Source organism: Scyliorhinus canicula, chromosome 9 (genome assembly GCF_902713615.1).
Source record: "Scyliorhinus canicula chromosome 9, sScyCan1.1, whole genome shotgun sequence".
NCBI classification, from domain to species: Eukaryota; Metazoa; Chordata; class Chondrichthyes; order Carcharhiniformes; family Scyliorhinidae; genus Scyliorhinus; species Scyliorhinus canicula.
The window spans coordinates 101,265,074-101,278,984 of NC_052154.1; the positions used below are offsets into that span (position 1 = coordinate 101,265,074).

The following is a 13,911-nucleotide window of genomic DNA, read 5'->3' on the forward strand; positions in this document are numbered from 1 at the left end:
GAGTTGTATGGAGATTCGATGGCTCACCCGGGCATGGAGGAGGCTCAGCTTCTGTTCGTCGGTGATGGAAGGCGAGGAAGTGGCGGCGAGGTAGGCCTCGAAACATCGGAGCCAGTGTGAAAAATTCCCTTTGGCTTCCGCGGCCTGTGGGTCGAGTTCCAGTCGGTCAGGTTTGAGGGCTGCTTCCATCGCGGTGTTGTAGTTGATTAAATTGATGCGACCATCAATTCACACGAGAAAGAGAGTTGAAGCGAACAGTGGCTTCAATCAACTAGAACAGTGCCTGCCTGCAACTGCTCTGCAGTGAGAGCCGCCTACAGGGCAGCTGCTCTTTATACCTCCCCTCAAGGGGGCGGAGCCAGGGGCGGAGCACACAAGGGCACCAACATGATACAATCGGTGCAGTGCAGTACAATAATCCATAGGTGAAGCCCACATGGGCAACAGTATAGTACAATGTAGAACAGTGGTGAATGGTTACCATAATACGTTCACCACACTCTCACATTTATATAGCATCGTTCATGACCATTCAATATTCAACATTTTACAGCCAATGAAATGTGTTTGAAGAGGAGACGCCTTTGTTTTTTTCGGAAAAACGGCAGACAATTTGTTCATGGGAACCTCCCACCAATCACCATGTGATGATGATCTGTTTTTCTGAACTACATCGGGGGATAAATATTAACCAAACATGAATTAATAATACCCCTGGGCTTTTCTGAAATAATGCTGCTTGGCCATTCACCTTGACACAGAAGAGCAGACGGGGTTAATCTTTAACATCACATGCACAATACATCATCTCTGACAGTGCAGCACTGTCTCAGTATTGCACTGGAATGTCAGTCCTGAAATGAAAAATGAAAATCGCTTATTGCCACAAGTAGGCTTCAAATGAAGTTACTGTGAAAAGTCCCTTGTTGCCACATTCTGGTGCCTGTTCGGGGAGGCTGTTACGGGAATTGAACCGTGCTGCTGGCCTGCCTTGGTCTGCTTTCAAAGCCAGCGATTTAGCCCTGTGCTAAACAGCCCCTGATGGTGGTGCCATGCAGGTGCCAAATCCCGGAGGGAGACTGTGTCCTGTTGCCCGTCATGATGTGCCACGTAGGCATATAGTGGATTGGCATGGAGGAGCAGGACCTTCTCGACGAGGGGATCTGATTTATGACTCCTCGCATGCTTCCTGAGGATGACGGGCCCTGAGGACTGTCAGCCAGGATGGGAGCGAGACCCCGGAGGTGGACTTCCTGGGGAAGGCAAACATACATTCGTGACGGGTCTCATTGGTGGCGGTGCACAGGAGTGACCGGATGGAGTGGAGCACTTGAGGGAGGACCTCCCAGTGGGAGACTGGGAGACTTCGGGACCGCAGGGCCAGGAGGACAGCCTTCCAGACCGTCGCGTTCTCCCTCTCCACCTGTCCGTTGCCCCGTTGGTTGTAGCTGGTCGTCCTGCTGGAGGCGATGCCCTTGCTCAGCAGGAACTGATGCAATTCGTTGCTCATGAAGGAGGAACCCCGTTCGCTATGGATGTAGGTGGGGAACCCGAACAATGTGAAGAGACTGTGCAGGGCCTTGTTGACGGTGGCAGAGGTCATGTCAGGGCATGGGATGGCAAAGGGGAATCTTGAGTATTTGTCAACAATGTTGAGGAAGTACACATTACGGTCAATGGAGGGGCGGGGCCATTTGAAGTCGATGCTGAGGCGCTCAAAGGGCTGAGAGGCCTTTACCAGGTGCGCTCTGCCTGGCCGATACAAGTGCGGTTTGCACTCCGCGCAGACCTGGCAGTCCCTGGTCACGGTCCTGACCTCTTCGATGGAGTAAGGCAGGTTGCGAGCCTTGATGAAGTGGAATAAATAGGTGACCCCCGGGTGACAGAGGTCATTGTGGAGGGCACAAAGTCGGTCTACTTGTGCACTGGCACATGTACCGCGGGATAGGGCATCTGGGGGCTCATTGAGCTTCCCCGGTCGGTACAAAATATTGTAGTTTTAGGTGGAGAGTTTGATCCTCCACCTCAGAATCTTGTAGTTCTTGATTTTGCCCCACTGTATATTGTGAAACATGAAGGCAACCAGCCGTTGGTCAGTGAGGAGAGTGAATCGCCTGCTGGCCAGGCAATGCCTCCAACGTCCCACAACTTCTACAATGGCTTGGGCTTCCTTTTAGACAGAGGAGTGTCAGATTTCAGAGCATGGAGGGTATGGGAAAACAAAGCCATGGGCCTGCCCGCCTGGTTGAGGGTAGTGGCCAGAGCAAAGTCCGATGCATCGCTTTCCACCTGGAACGGAATGGACTCGTCCACAGCGTGCATCGCAGCTTTGGCAATATTTGCCTTGATGCGGTTGAAGGCCAGGCAGGCCTCAGCCGTCAGGGGAAAAATGGTGGATTGGATAAGTGGACGGGCCTTGTCCGCATAATTCGGGACCCACTGGCATAGTCGGAGAAAAACCCCAGGCATCGCTTCAGGGCCTTGGGGCAATGGGGGAGGGGGAGTTCCAGGAGGGGTTGCATGCGGTCGGGGTAGAGCCCTAGGACTCCGTTTTCCACAAAGTAGCCAAGGATGGCTGGGAGGGTTGCGCGGAAAACGCATTTTTACTTATTATAGGTGAGATTCAGGAGTTTAGCGGTATGGAGGAAGTGCCGGAGGTTTTTGTCATGGTCCTCCTGGTCATGGCCGCAGATGGTGACATTATCTAAGTACAGGAACGTGGCCCGCAGCCCGTACTGGTCAACCATTCGGTTAATTTCTCGTTGGAAGACCGAGACCCCATTGGTGACGTCAAAGGGAACCCTGAGGAAGTGGTCGATGTGGCCATCTGCCTCGAAGGCAATATATTGGCGGTCCTCTGGGTGGATAGGGAGCTGGTGGTACGCGGTCCTCAAGTCAACTGTGGAGAAGACTTGATAAGGCACAATCTGGTTGACCATGTCAGATATGCGGGGCATCGAGCTGCGTGTACCGGTTGATGGTCTGACTGTAGTCGATGACCATCCGGTGCTTCTCCCCAGTCTTGATGACCACCACTTGGGCTCTCCAGGGGCTGGTACTAGCCTCAATGATCCCCTCTCGTAGGGGTTGCTGGACCTCCAACCTGATAAAAGCCCTGTCCCGGGCACTGTATCGTTTGCTCCTAGTGGTGACAGGCTTACAGTCCGGGGTGAGGTTAGCGAAGAGCGAGGGTGGAGCGACCTTAAGGGTCGCGAGACTACAGACGTTGAGAGGGGGCAGGGGTCCACCGAACTTTAAAGTAAGGCTTTGGAGGTGGCATTGGAAGTCGAGCCCCAGTAACAGGGCAGCGCAGAGATGGGGAAGGATGTCGAGCTTAAAGTTAGTGTACTCTACCCTTGAACAGTAAGGGTCGTGACACAGTACCCCTGGATTTCTACTGAATGTGATCCGGAAGCCAGGGAGATTTTCTGGGTCGCGGGTAAAATTGGGAGGGAGCAGCGCCTTACCGTATCTGGATGTATGAAGCTGATTGTGCTCCCGGAGTCGAAAAGGCAGGCCATCTCGTGCCCGTTGATCCGGATGGTCATCGTAGTTTTTGCGAGGTGTTGAGGCCGGGACTGGTTGAGCGTGATGGAGGCGAGCTTCGGAAGGTGATGGGTAGGCCGGTCAGAGGTAGTGGCTGCCAGCGTACGACCGGGTGAGCAGGGCTCCCGGGAAGCTGTAGAGTGGTCGTAAGATGGCGGCCCCCATAAGTCCCACATGGCGGGTGGCATTGGAGATGGCGGCCCCCATGGGTCACGCGTGGCGGGTGGAGAACAAGATGGCGTCAAAGAAGCAGCCCTCATGGGTCGTGTGTGGCTGGCAAAATCGAAGATGGCGGCGCCCATGGGTCGCACATGGCAGGTGGCGTGGCAGCTGGGGGCGGCCCCGACCGGCAGCAGGCAGCGCTGCTGGGCCTAGGAGTTTTAGGAAGAGATCGGGCCTGCCAGGCTTTCGCAAAGTGGCCCTTCCTCCCACACCCGTTGCAAGTCGCGTTCCATGCAGGGCAGGGTTGTCTGGAATGCTTACTCTGGCTGCAAAAGTAGCACTTTGGGCTTCCAGAGTTGGTAGTCTGCTGCGTGGCACAGGTTTGCGCCGCACTCGAGTCGGATGATGGTGGCGCAAACGAGCTCCACGAGGGTGCCGTGTGGTTGGAGGTGTCTGCCTCCATGTTCTGGAAGGCCACCTCCAGTGGGTTTGAGATCTGCAATGTCTCTGGGAGGCCAAGTGTACCCCCTTCTCGCAATCGCTGGCGGATGTAGTTCGATTTCCATGCCTGCAACAAAGGCATCCCTGATCAACAGCTCCATGTGTTGGGTAGCCGATACTGCCTGGCTAAGTACAGTTCTAGCTGAGTAACTGCAAGGCATGCAGGAATTCGGCTAGTGATTCGCCATGACATTGTCGCCTCTTGGCAAGAAGGTGCCTAGCATACACCTCGTTTACAGACTTTACATATTGTCCCTTCAGCAGCATTATTGCCTCCGTATACGAGGGGGCATCCCTGGTGAGAAAGAAAACTTGCGGGCTCACCCGTGCGTTGAGGATCTGCAACTTTTGGAGGTCGATGAAGTCTTCGGTGAAGGTACGCTTCGAAGCGGCTTAGCCAGTGTTCGAATGTTGCAGTGGCGTCAGCTGCGTGTGGGTCCAGCTCCAGGCGATCAGGCTTGAGCGATGAGTTCATCTTAGAAGTTTAGTTTATTAAATTGATGTGCCATCAGTGAACACAAGAAGAGTAGTGAACGTAACTGAGGCTTTGATAAACAGAAAGCCTCCTGGCCTCTGATCCCGAACTGGGGCAGAGGCAGAGACCAGCCACCTTTATACCGAGCCCAAGGGACGGCGAAGCCATCAGGCAGAGGTTTACAACATTACATATAATACAGTGGCAGTTTACCACAATAAACATATTATATACGACAGTGGTTTACCACACTTTGCTTCAAATCTAATCTGCTTTTCAGAGTTATCTAACATTTGAGAGACAGAATCTGGAGGTTGTTGAACAGGTTTGGCTGACTGAAGGCACTATTCATGTACATTTGTGAAGCTCACTGGCTGCAAAAATGATACCAAATGGCTGCCAGCCGAGCCTGAAATTGAGTCTGATCAAATTAGAGAACCAAATGTAACAGAAAAATCACACAACACTTTTATTGGAACCTCTCACTGTGTTGATTCCCAGGCATTGGTCTATTATTTAGTTCGTGTATTTTCACTGTGTGTCTATTAATCCTGTGCCATGAAATTCCAGAAAACGACAAAGCTCCCAGAGAAGACATCAACTGTAACTCAATCCTCAGTCAAGTGTACAATGTAATTCACTGTAAATTATGGAAAAAATATTACCAATAATCTAATTAGTTTCCTGTCAAGGACAGCAGACAGCAGATTATCCAGTGTCAGTAAAACTCTCGATCTCAGGTAGAAAATGTCTCCATTTACACATTTATGCACTGACGGTATGGCAGCTTATTTCAGTAATTGGTGTGGATGACATTGTGGTCACACAATGCACACGGGACCAGGTATAGGAAGTGTAATGATCCTCTGATGTCCAAGGATACAACAGCTTTCAATGTGCTCAGAATATACTGCGACTTGAGAAGAAGGTCTTACATTTATTTGGCGCCTTTCATGACCATTCAATGTTCCACAACACTTAAAAGACAATGAAATGTGTTTGAAGCTCAGGCTTCTTTGTTTTTTTGGAAAAACGGCAGACAATTAGTGCATGGGAATCTCCCACCAATCACCATGTGATGATGATCTGTTTTTCTGACCTACATTGCGCGATAGATATTAACCAAGCATTCAGTAAATAATACTCCTGTGTTTTTATGGAATAATGCTGCTTGGCCATTCACCTTGACACAGCAGGACAGATGGGACATCACATGCAAAGCACATCACCTCTGACAGTGCTGTGCTGTCTCAGTACTGCACCGGAATGTCAGTCTTGATGGGTGCGCTCAAGTCCTGGGGTGGGAATTGAGCTCATCAACTTTGCCTCAGAAACAAGATTTCTTCCAACTGAGTCACAGCTGAAACTGCAAAATTCGGATATATTGGAAATCAGGGCAAGGGGAGAAAGGTTAGGAGGTGAGACACATTTAAACTCTAAATAGCTTGATTTTGTTTACCTGGTGGAATGTGCTGAGTAGGTTTAACTGAAAAGGAAGAAAACAAATTCAATCCAATATGAAAGGGGACGGAGATTGTTGCACACAAACCTGTTTAAAGAACAGCGGGGACAGAGTAAATAATTTTGCACACAATAGCTATAGAATGGAAACAGTTAAAACTCAGTCTTTAATACTTGTGACAGCGTGACTCCTTTTAGAGGTGATCCTTCATGGACCAGGTGAGCCGCCTGGAACCAGTGATAACTTGGCGTGTGAACCGAGGCCTATCGGGTGGCAGGGCATGGACCCGGGTAGGGGAGAATCATCAGACTAAGCCCAGAGGTGGTGGGACTAGACCTGTGTCAATGTTGTGCTGATCTGTATAAATATAGTTCACCAGTTGTTAATAAATCACCATTGTGATTCAACTCTACCTCGTCGTATTTCCTCACGCTACAACATTGGTTTCAAGTATAAATCGTCTCTGTTACAAAGGGGAAAATGTTTTCAACTTTTGGAGGAAGGAAGGGTGGCTTCTCGGAGGCCTGCAACACAGTAAAGAATCAACCAGAGTCGAGTAGCTATGCCACAATTTGAGAAAATCGATCCATTTTATCCGGGGGTTGTAAGTTGGGCCAATACATCGAAAGGCTTCGATTCCTTTTTGCTGCCAATGAAAGGGGGGCAGAAGATTCACAAAAAGTTACATTACTCACAAACTTGTTGGCCCACAAACTTTTAAAACGTGTAAGAACTTAACATCTCTCGAGGTTCTGGATAATAAATCCTTTGACCAACTGGTGCAACAAATGAAAGACCACGATAATCCCCGGCCCTCCATTATAATGCAGCGCTATAAATCCCATTCAGCTAGTCAGCACCCGAGAGAAACAGTATCCACTTTGTAACCAGGCTTCACCAGATGGCTGTATACTGCAAATTCAGTCCGACTCTGAGTGATATGGTACTTGACTGTTTAGTTAGTGGTATCAATAATTTCAATATTGAAGAGCTTCTGACAGAGAAAAATATCCCGAGACAAAGCAGTTGAATTGGCTCAAGCAACTGAAAAAGCTGAAGAACTTTTATACTGCAAAGCAAGCAAACTGAGGTATATCAGATAAGGTGAGAAATGTCTGCTACACGAAGTATCCACAGTGAGGGTATAGCAGAGCCTGAGAAAAGGAAGAGTGACCGTCAGTAACAGGGACTAGAGGCCTGTGTGGGGGAGGCCATCCTCAAGGGTCAGAGAGACTGCACCGAGCTCTCAAAAAATTCACTGGTGAGCCAGTGATTATTCAGCCGAGAGGTAAAGTCCGAAGTTTATAAGTTCAACATCATGGAGTTAAAAAGGCACATACCAACCAGACCCACCCCCATCCAACCCTCCCCAACCCCCGACTGAAATTGTTGTTTTAGTTAATACCACCCATTGAATCTGGAGTTTGATACATGTGCTAACGCCAAAGTGGCAGGAGAACAAATATTTAAGTATCTACAGGGAGGGATGCAAACCATCAGGCTCAGTCGGACAATGGCCACTTTGGCAACCTCTGAAGCCATGAGGATGACAGGTACATTGTCAAATCCAGTGTCATATCAGCACCTGTCTGTCCAGTTGCCAATGGTTGTAGCAAAAAGACACACACTAAGCTTCATGGGGCCAGATTGGCTGAAGAAAAACAACATAAATTCACCATCACAGGTGAAGATTCCAGCAGCTTCTGTACAAATACCAGGAGGACTTTCAGAGAGAGATGAGCTGCTTCAAAGGAGCGACGTTCAAGATTATATTGACCCAAAGAGGGAGATCAGTGGGAATGGGGTCAAGCAGGTTTTCGCTCGTGCTTGTTCTCTCACCGCCTGCTGCAAACCCAGTCTGGCAGACATGTCATTCTGGTTTAATCTGGGAGCGCTGCTACCAAACCATTCTTGGTAATGGATTGTGAAGTTCCCTCATCCTGTCTCCATTCAGTGCTTCGTCCAAGTGGTGTTCAATGAGGAGGAGCTCTTCTGCCTCAGCTGAAGAGGGTGGTAGCTGCTGTAAAATGTTTACGTACCATTACACCTCTGTGCTGCCATTTCTGATGGGTCACAGTGCCAGTGGGAGAAGACATACTGGGGAATGGTGCTGGAGGGACCTACAATGTTGGTTGAAAGATATTGATTCTGTGAGTGTGTCTATGTCAGCCTGTGGTTTAACATGTCTTTGGGACAGGGCTCTCAATTTTGACACAATTCCAAGATGGGAATGAGACAAACTCTGCTTCAATGAATGGTCTGGATGTGGCTGTCTTGTGTTCATTGTTGAAATGAATGTCGGATGATTGAAATACTTTTTTTCACTTATTTGGCTTGTCTGACCTGGAGTAGGATTTGAACTTACTTTATCTCAGTGGTACAACTTCTACGAACTGTGTTGTGATATTCAGATATCAATATACATGACCAATGTATGTATATGCAGTACAATCATTTCAACATTCGATGGCTCACAGCCAGATACTATAAGACCTGGATTCCTGCCGTTTCTAAGACACATGCTGATGTGATTCAGAACAGTGAACAAGCAAGACAAAGAATCGCTAGAGTGAGAGAAGTTGGAACCAGTTTCTTATAATAGTGTATAGTTATATAGTTATCGGTATTGTACTTTATTTCTTTATTGTTAGTTTAGTATTGAGTAAAAGAACTCACAGTTTATAATTTTATTACTCATTAAATAGTTCATCTTTCAACAAGAAAACTATTGGCCATTTATTATCCTGGTGGATTCAAGAGTAATATATATATATTTTAGATAAGTCATTATTTAAAATATAACACACTGTTCCATAGCTGTCAAATGAAAACTTGGGAATATTGGAACCTGGGGTCTGGGTCAAGGCCACCGAAGACCAAAGAGACAGCGATGACCGTGTATTTTTGTTACCTGGTGGATAGTAGTCAGTCAGTTTTCCTGGAGAAGAAGATTGAAAACTTTAATCAATAGTAAACAGGATAGGAATTTTCTAACATTCCCGTGTTGTCGCAACTGAAAAGAAAGCCCAAAATAATCTTTGCCACAAATCTAATCTGCTTTTAGAATGGTCTAACACTGGAGAGACAGAATCTGCAGGTTGTTGAACAGGTTCAACTGACTGAATGTGCTATTCATGTACATTTATGAAGCTCACTAATTTAGCCAAACATTCAGTAAATAATACTCCTGTGCATTTATGGAATATTGCTGCTTGGCCATTCACCTTCACACAGCAGGTCAGATGGGATGTAGCTTTAACATCACATGCAAAGCACATCACCTCTGACAGTGCTGCACTGTCTCAGTACTGCACTGGAATGTCAGTCTTGATGGCTGCGCTCCAGTCCTGGAGTGGGAATTGAGCTCATCAACTTTGCCTCAGAAACAAGATTTATTCCAACTGAGTCACAGCTGAAACTTCAAAATTTGGCCACATAGGAAATCGGGGCAAGGGGAGAAAGGTTAGGAGGTGAGACACATTTAAACTCTAAATAGCTAGATTTTGATTACCTGGTGGAATGTGCTGAATATGTTTATCTAAAAAAGAAGAATACAAATATGATCCAATATGAAAAAGGATGGAGATTGTTGCACACCAACCTGTTTAAAGAACAGCGGGGGCACAGAAAATAATTTTGCACACAAAATCTATAGAATGGAAACAGTTAAAACTCAGTCTTTAATACTTGTGATAGCGTGACTCCTTTCAGAGGTGATCCTTCATGGACCAGATGAGCCGCCTGGAACCAGTGGCGACTTGGCGTGTGAACCGAGGCCTATCGGGTGGCAGGGCAGGGACACGGGTAGGAGAGAATGATCAGAGTAAGCCCAGAGGTGGTGGGACTAGACCTATGTCAATGTGTTGTTGATCTGTATAAATATAGTTCACCAGATGTTAATAAGTCACCATTGTGATTCAACTCGACCTCGTGGTACAACTCCAGGACAGACAAGCCATATAAGTGAAAAGCAATGGACAATTCATCACTACAACATTGGTTTCAAATATAAATCGTACCTGTTACAAAAGGAAAAAGTTTTCAACTTTAGGAGGAATGGAGGCCTCTCGGAGGCCTGAAACATGGTAATGAATAAACCAGAGTCGAATAGCTATGCCACAATTCGGGAAAATCGATCCATTTTATCCGGGGGTGTAAGTTGAGTCAATACATCGAAAGGTTCGATACGTGTTTGAAACCAACGAAAGTGGGGCAGAAGACTTGCAATAAGTTATACTACTCACAGTTTGTGGCCGACAAACATTTAACCTTGTGAGAAACCTATCATAAGACCATAAGACCATAAGACATAGGAGTGGAAGTAAGGCCATTCGGCCCATCGAGTCCACTCCACCATTCAATCATGGTTGATTTCAACTCCATTTACCCGCTCACTCACCATAGCCTTTAATTCCTCGAGAAATCAAGAATTTATCAATTTCTGTCTTAAAGACACTCAATGTCCCGGCCTCCACCACCTTCTGTGGCAATGAATTCCACAGACCTACCACTCTCTGGCTGAAGAACTTTCTCCTCATCTCTGTTCTAAAGTGACTCCCTTTTATTCTAAGGCTGTGCCCCCGCGTCCTAGTCTCCCCTGCTAATGGAAACAACTTCCCTACGTCCATCCTATCCAAGCCATTCATTATCTTGTACGTTTCTATTAGATCTCCCCTCAACCTCCTGAACTCCAATGAATATAATCCCACGATCCTCAGACGTTCATCGTATGTTAGGCCTACCATTCCTGGGATCATCCGTGTGAATCTCCGCTGGACCCGCTCCAGTGCCAGTATGTCCTTCCTGAGGTATGGGGCCCAAAATTGCTCACAGTATTCTAAATGGAGCCTAACTAGTGCTTTATAAAGCCTCAGAAGTACATCCCTGCTTTTATATTCCAAGCCTCTTGAGATAAATGACAACATTACATTTGCTTTCTTAATTACGGACTCAACCTGCAAGTTTACCTTTAGAGAATCCTGGACTAGGACTCCCAAGTCCCTTTGCACTTTAGCATTATGAATTTTGTCACCGTTTAGAAAATAGTCCATGCCTCTATTCTTTTTTCCAAAGTGCAAGACCTCGCACTTGCCCACGTTGAATTTCATCAGCCACTTCTTGGACCATTCTCCTAAACTGTCGAAATCTTTCTGCAGCCTCCCCACCTCCTCAATACTACCTGCCCCTCCACCTATCTTTGTATCATCGGCAAACTTGGCCAGAATGCCCCCAGTCCCGTCATCTAGATCGTTAATATATAAAGAGAACAGCTGTGGCCCCAACACTGAACCCTGCGGGACACCACTTGTCACCGGTTGCCATTCCGAAAAAGAACCTTTTATCCCAACTCTCTGCCTTCTGTCTGACAGCCAATCGTCAATCCATGTTAGTACCTTGCCTCGAATACCATGGGCCCTTATTTTACTCAGGAGTCTCTCAAGGTTCATGATAATAAATCCTTTGACCAACTGGTGCAACAAGTGAAAGACCTCAATAAGCCCGGCCTTTCATTATAATGCAGCGCTATAAGTCCCATTCAGCTATTCACTGTGGGGGCACCCCTCAGGGCCAGTACCCCCCGTGCCACCCGAGGACCCCGGAGGCAACTCGCAGAGCCGGGTCCCACCGGTAAGTACCTACCTCACTTTACGCCAGCGTGTCGGGTCTAAAATGGGCGGCCGCTCGGCCCATCGCAGGCCGGAGAATTCTGCCGGCCCTGGGGCCCATTGCTTCGAGTCGGTCCTCGCCATTCTCCGAGGCATGCGGCCCAAATCACGTCGCGGGATTTTGGAGGGGCCGGAGAATTCAGCGACCAGCGGGTCGGGGTTCACGCTGACCCCCGGCGATTTTCCGACCCAGCAGGGGGTCGGAGATTCCCGCCCATTGATTCTGTGAGTGTGTCTTTGTCAGCCTGTGGTTTATCTCTGGGATAGCTCTCTCAATTTTGGCGCAATTCCACGGTGGGAATGAGACAAACTTTGCATCAATGAATAGTTTGGGTGTCGCTGTCTTGTGTTCATTGCTGAAGTGAATGCCGGATGAATTGTCCATTTCTTTTCACTTATTTGGCTTGTCTATCCTGGTGTAGGGTTTGAACTTACTTTATCTCAGTGGGATAATTTCTGCGATCTGTGTCCCGGCTGACACATTAAAATTTGGGAATATTGGAAACTGGGGCCTGAGTCAAGACCACAAATGACCAAAGAGACAGCGATGGCCGTGTATTTTTGTTACCTGGTGGATAGTAGTCAGTCAGTTTTCCTGGAGAAGAAGATTTAAAACTTTAATCAATAATAAACCAGATAGATATTTTATGATACTCCCATGTTTAAACAACTGAAAGGAAAGCCCAAAATAATATTTGCCACAAATCACATCTGCTTTGTGAATGGTCTAACATTTGAGAGACAGAATCTTCAGGTTGTGGGACAGGTTTGACTGATTGATTGCACTATTCGTGTACATTTGTGAAGCTCACTAGCTGCTATAATGATACCGAATGGCTGCCAGCCTGAAGTGAACTTGATTCTGATCAAACTAGAGAACCAAATCTAAAAACATCACGTATTCAGTGATGACTACACAAGAAACATCAAAGGGTGTACATTTAACATCACATGCAAAGCACATCATCTCTGACAGTGCTGCGCTGTCTCAGTACTGCACTGGAATGTCAGTCTTGATGTCTGTGCTCAAGTCCTGCCACAGCGGTAGGAGAACAGACATTTAAGTATCTACAGGGAGGGATGCAACCCATCAGGCTCAGTCGGATAATGGCGACTTTGGCAAACTCTGGAGCCATGAGGATGACAGGTACATTGTCAAATCCAGTGTCATATCAGCACCTGTTGTCCAGTTGCCCATGGTTGTAGCAAAAGGAGACAGACAAAGCCTCATGCGGCCAGATTGGCTGAAGAAAAACAAGATAAATTCACCATCACAGGTGAAGATTCCAGGATCTTCTCTACAAATACAAGGAGGTCTTTCAGAGAGAGATGTGCTGCTTCAAAGGAGTGACGTTGAAGATTATATTGACCCAAAGAGGGAGATCAGTGAGAATGGGGTCAAGCAGGTTTTTTACTCGTGCTTCTCTCACCACCTGCTGCAAACCCAGTCTGGCAGACATGTTGTTCTGGTTTAATCTGGGAGCGCTGCTACCAAGCCATTCTTGGTAATGGATTGTGAAGTTCCCTCATCCTGTCTCCATTCAGTGCTTCTTCCAAGTGGTGTTCAATGAGGAGGAGCTCTTCTGCCTCAGCTGAAGAGGGTGGTAGCTGCTGTAAAATGTTTACGTACCATTACACAACTGTGCTGCCATTTCTGATGGGTCACAGTGCCAGTGGGAGAAGACATACTGGGGAATGGTGCTGGGGGGACCTACAATGTTGGTTGAAAGATAGTGATTCTGTGAGTGTGTCTATGTCAGCCTGTGGTTTAACATGTCTTTGGGACAGCGCTCTCAATTTTGACACAATTCCAAGATGGGAATGAGACAAACTCTGCTTCAATGAATGGTCTGGATGTGGCTGTCTTGTGTTCATTGTTGAAGTGACTGTCGGATGATTGAACCACTTTTTTTCACTTATTTGGCTTGTCTGTCCTGGAGTAGGCTTTGAACTTACTTTACCTCAGTGGTACAAGTTCTACGAACTGTGTTGTGATATTCAGATATCAATATACATGACCAATGTATGCAAATGCAGTACAATCATTTCAACATTCGATGGCTCACAGCCAGATACTATAAGACCTGGATTCCTGCCGT

The 13,911-nt window shown here is 47.2% G+C and overlaps 1 protein-coding gene across 1 annotated transcript in view; it reads right to left on the reverse strand.

Moving 5' to 3' along the window:
• Nucleotides 1–13,911, reverse strand: part of LOC119970924 (leucine-rich repeat extensin-like protein 2) — a 206,988-nt gene that overhangs the window by 45,448 nt on the left and 147,629 nt on the right. The window contains exon 29 of the mRNA XM_038806034.1: nucleotides 6,144–6,170. Within this exon, the coding sequence (XP_038661962.1) occupies nucleotides 6,144–6,170 (27 nt within the window). The remainder of the gene's footprint in view (nucleotides 1–6,143; nucleotides 6,171–13,911) is intronic.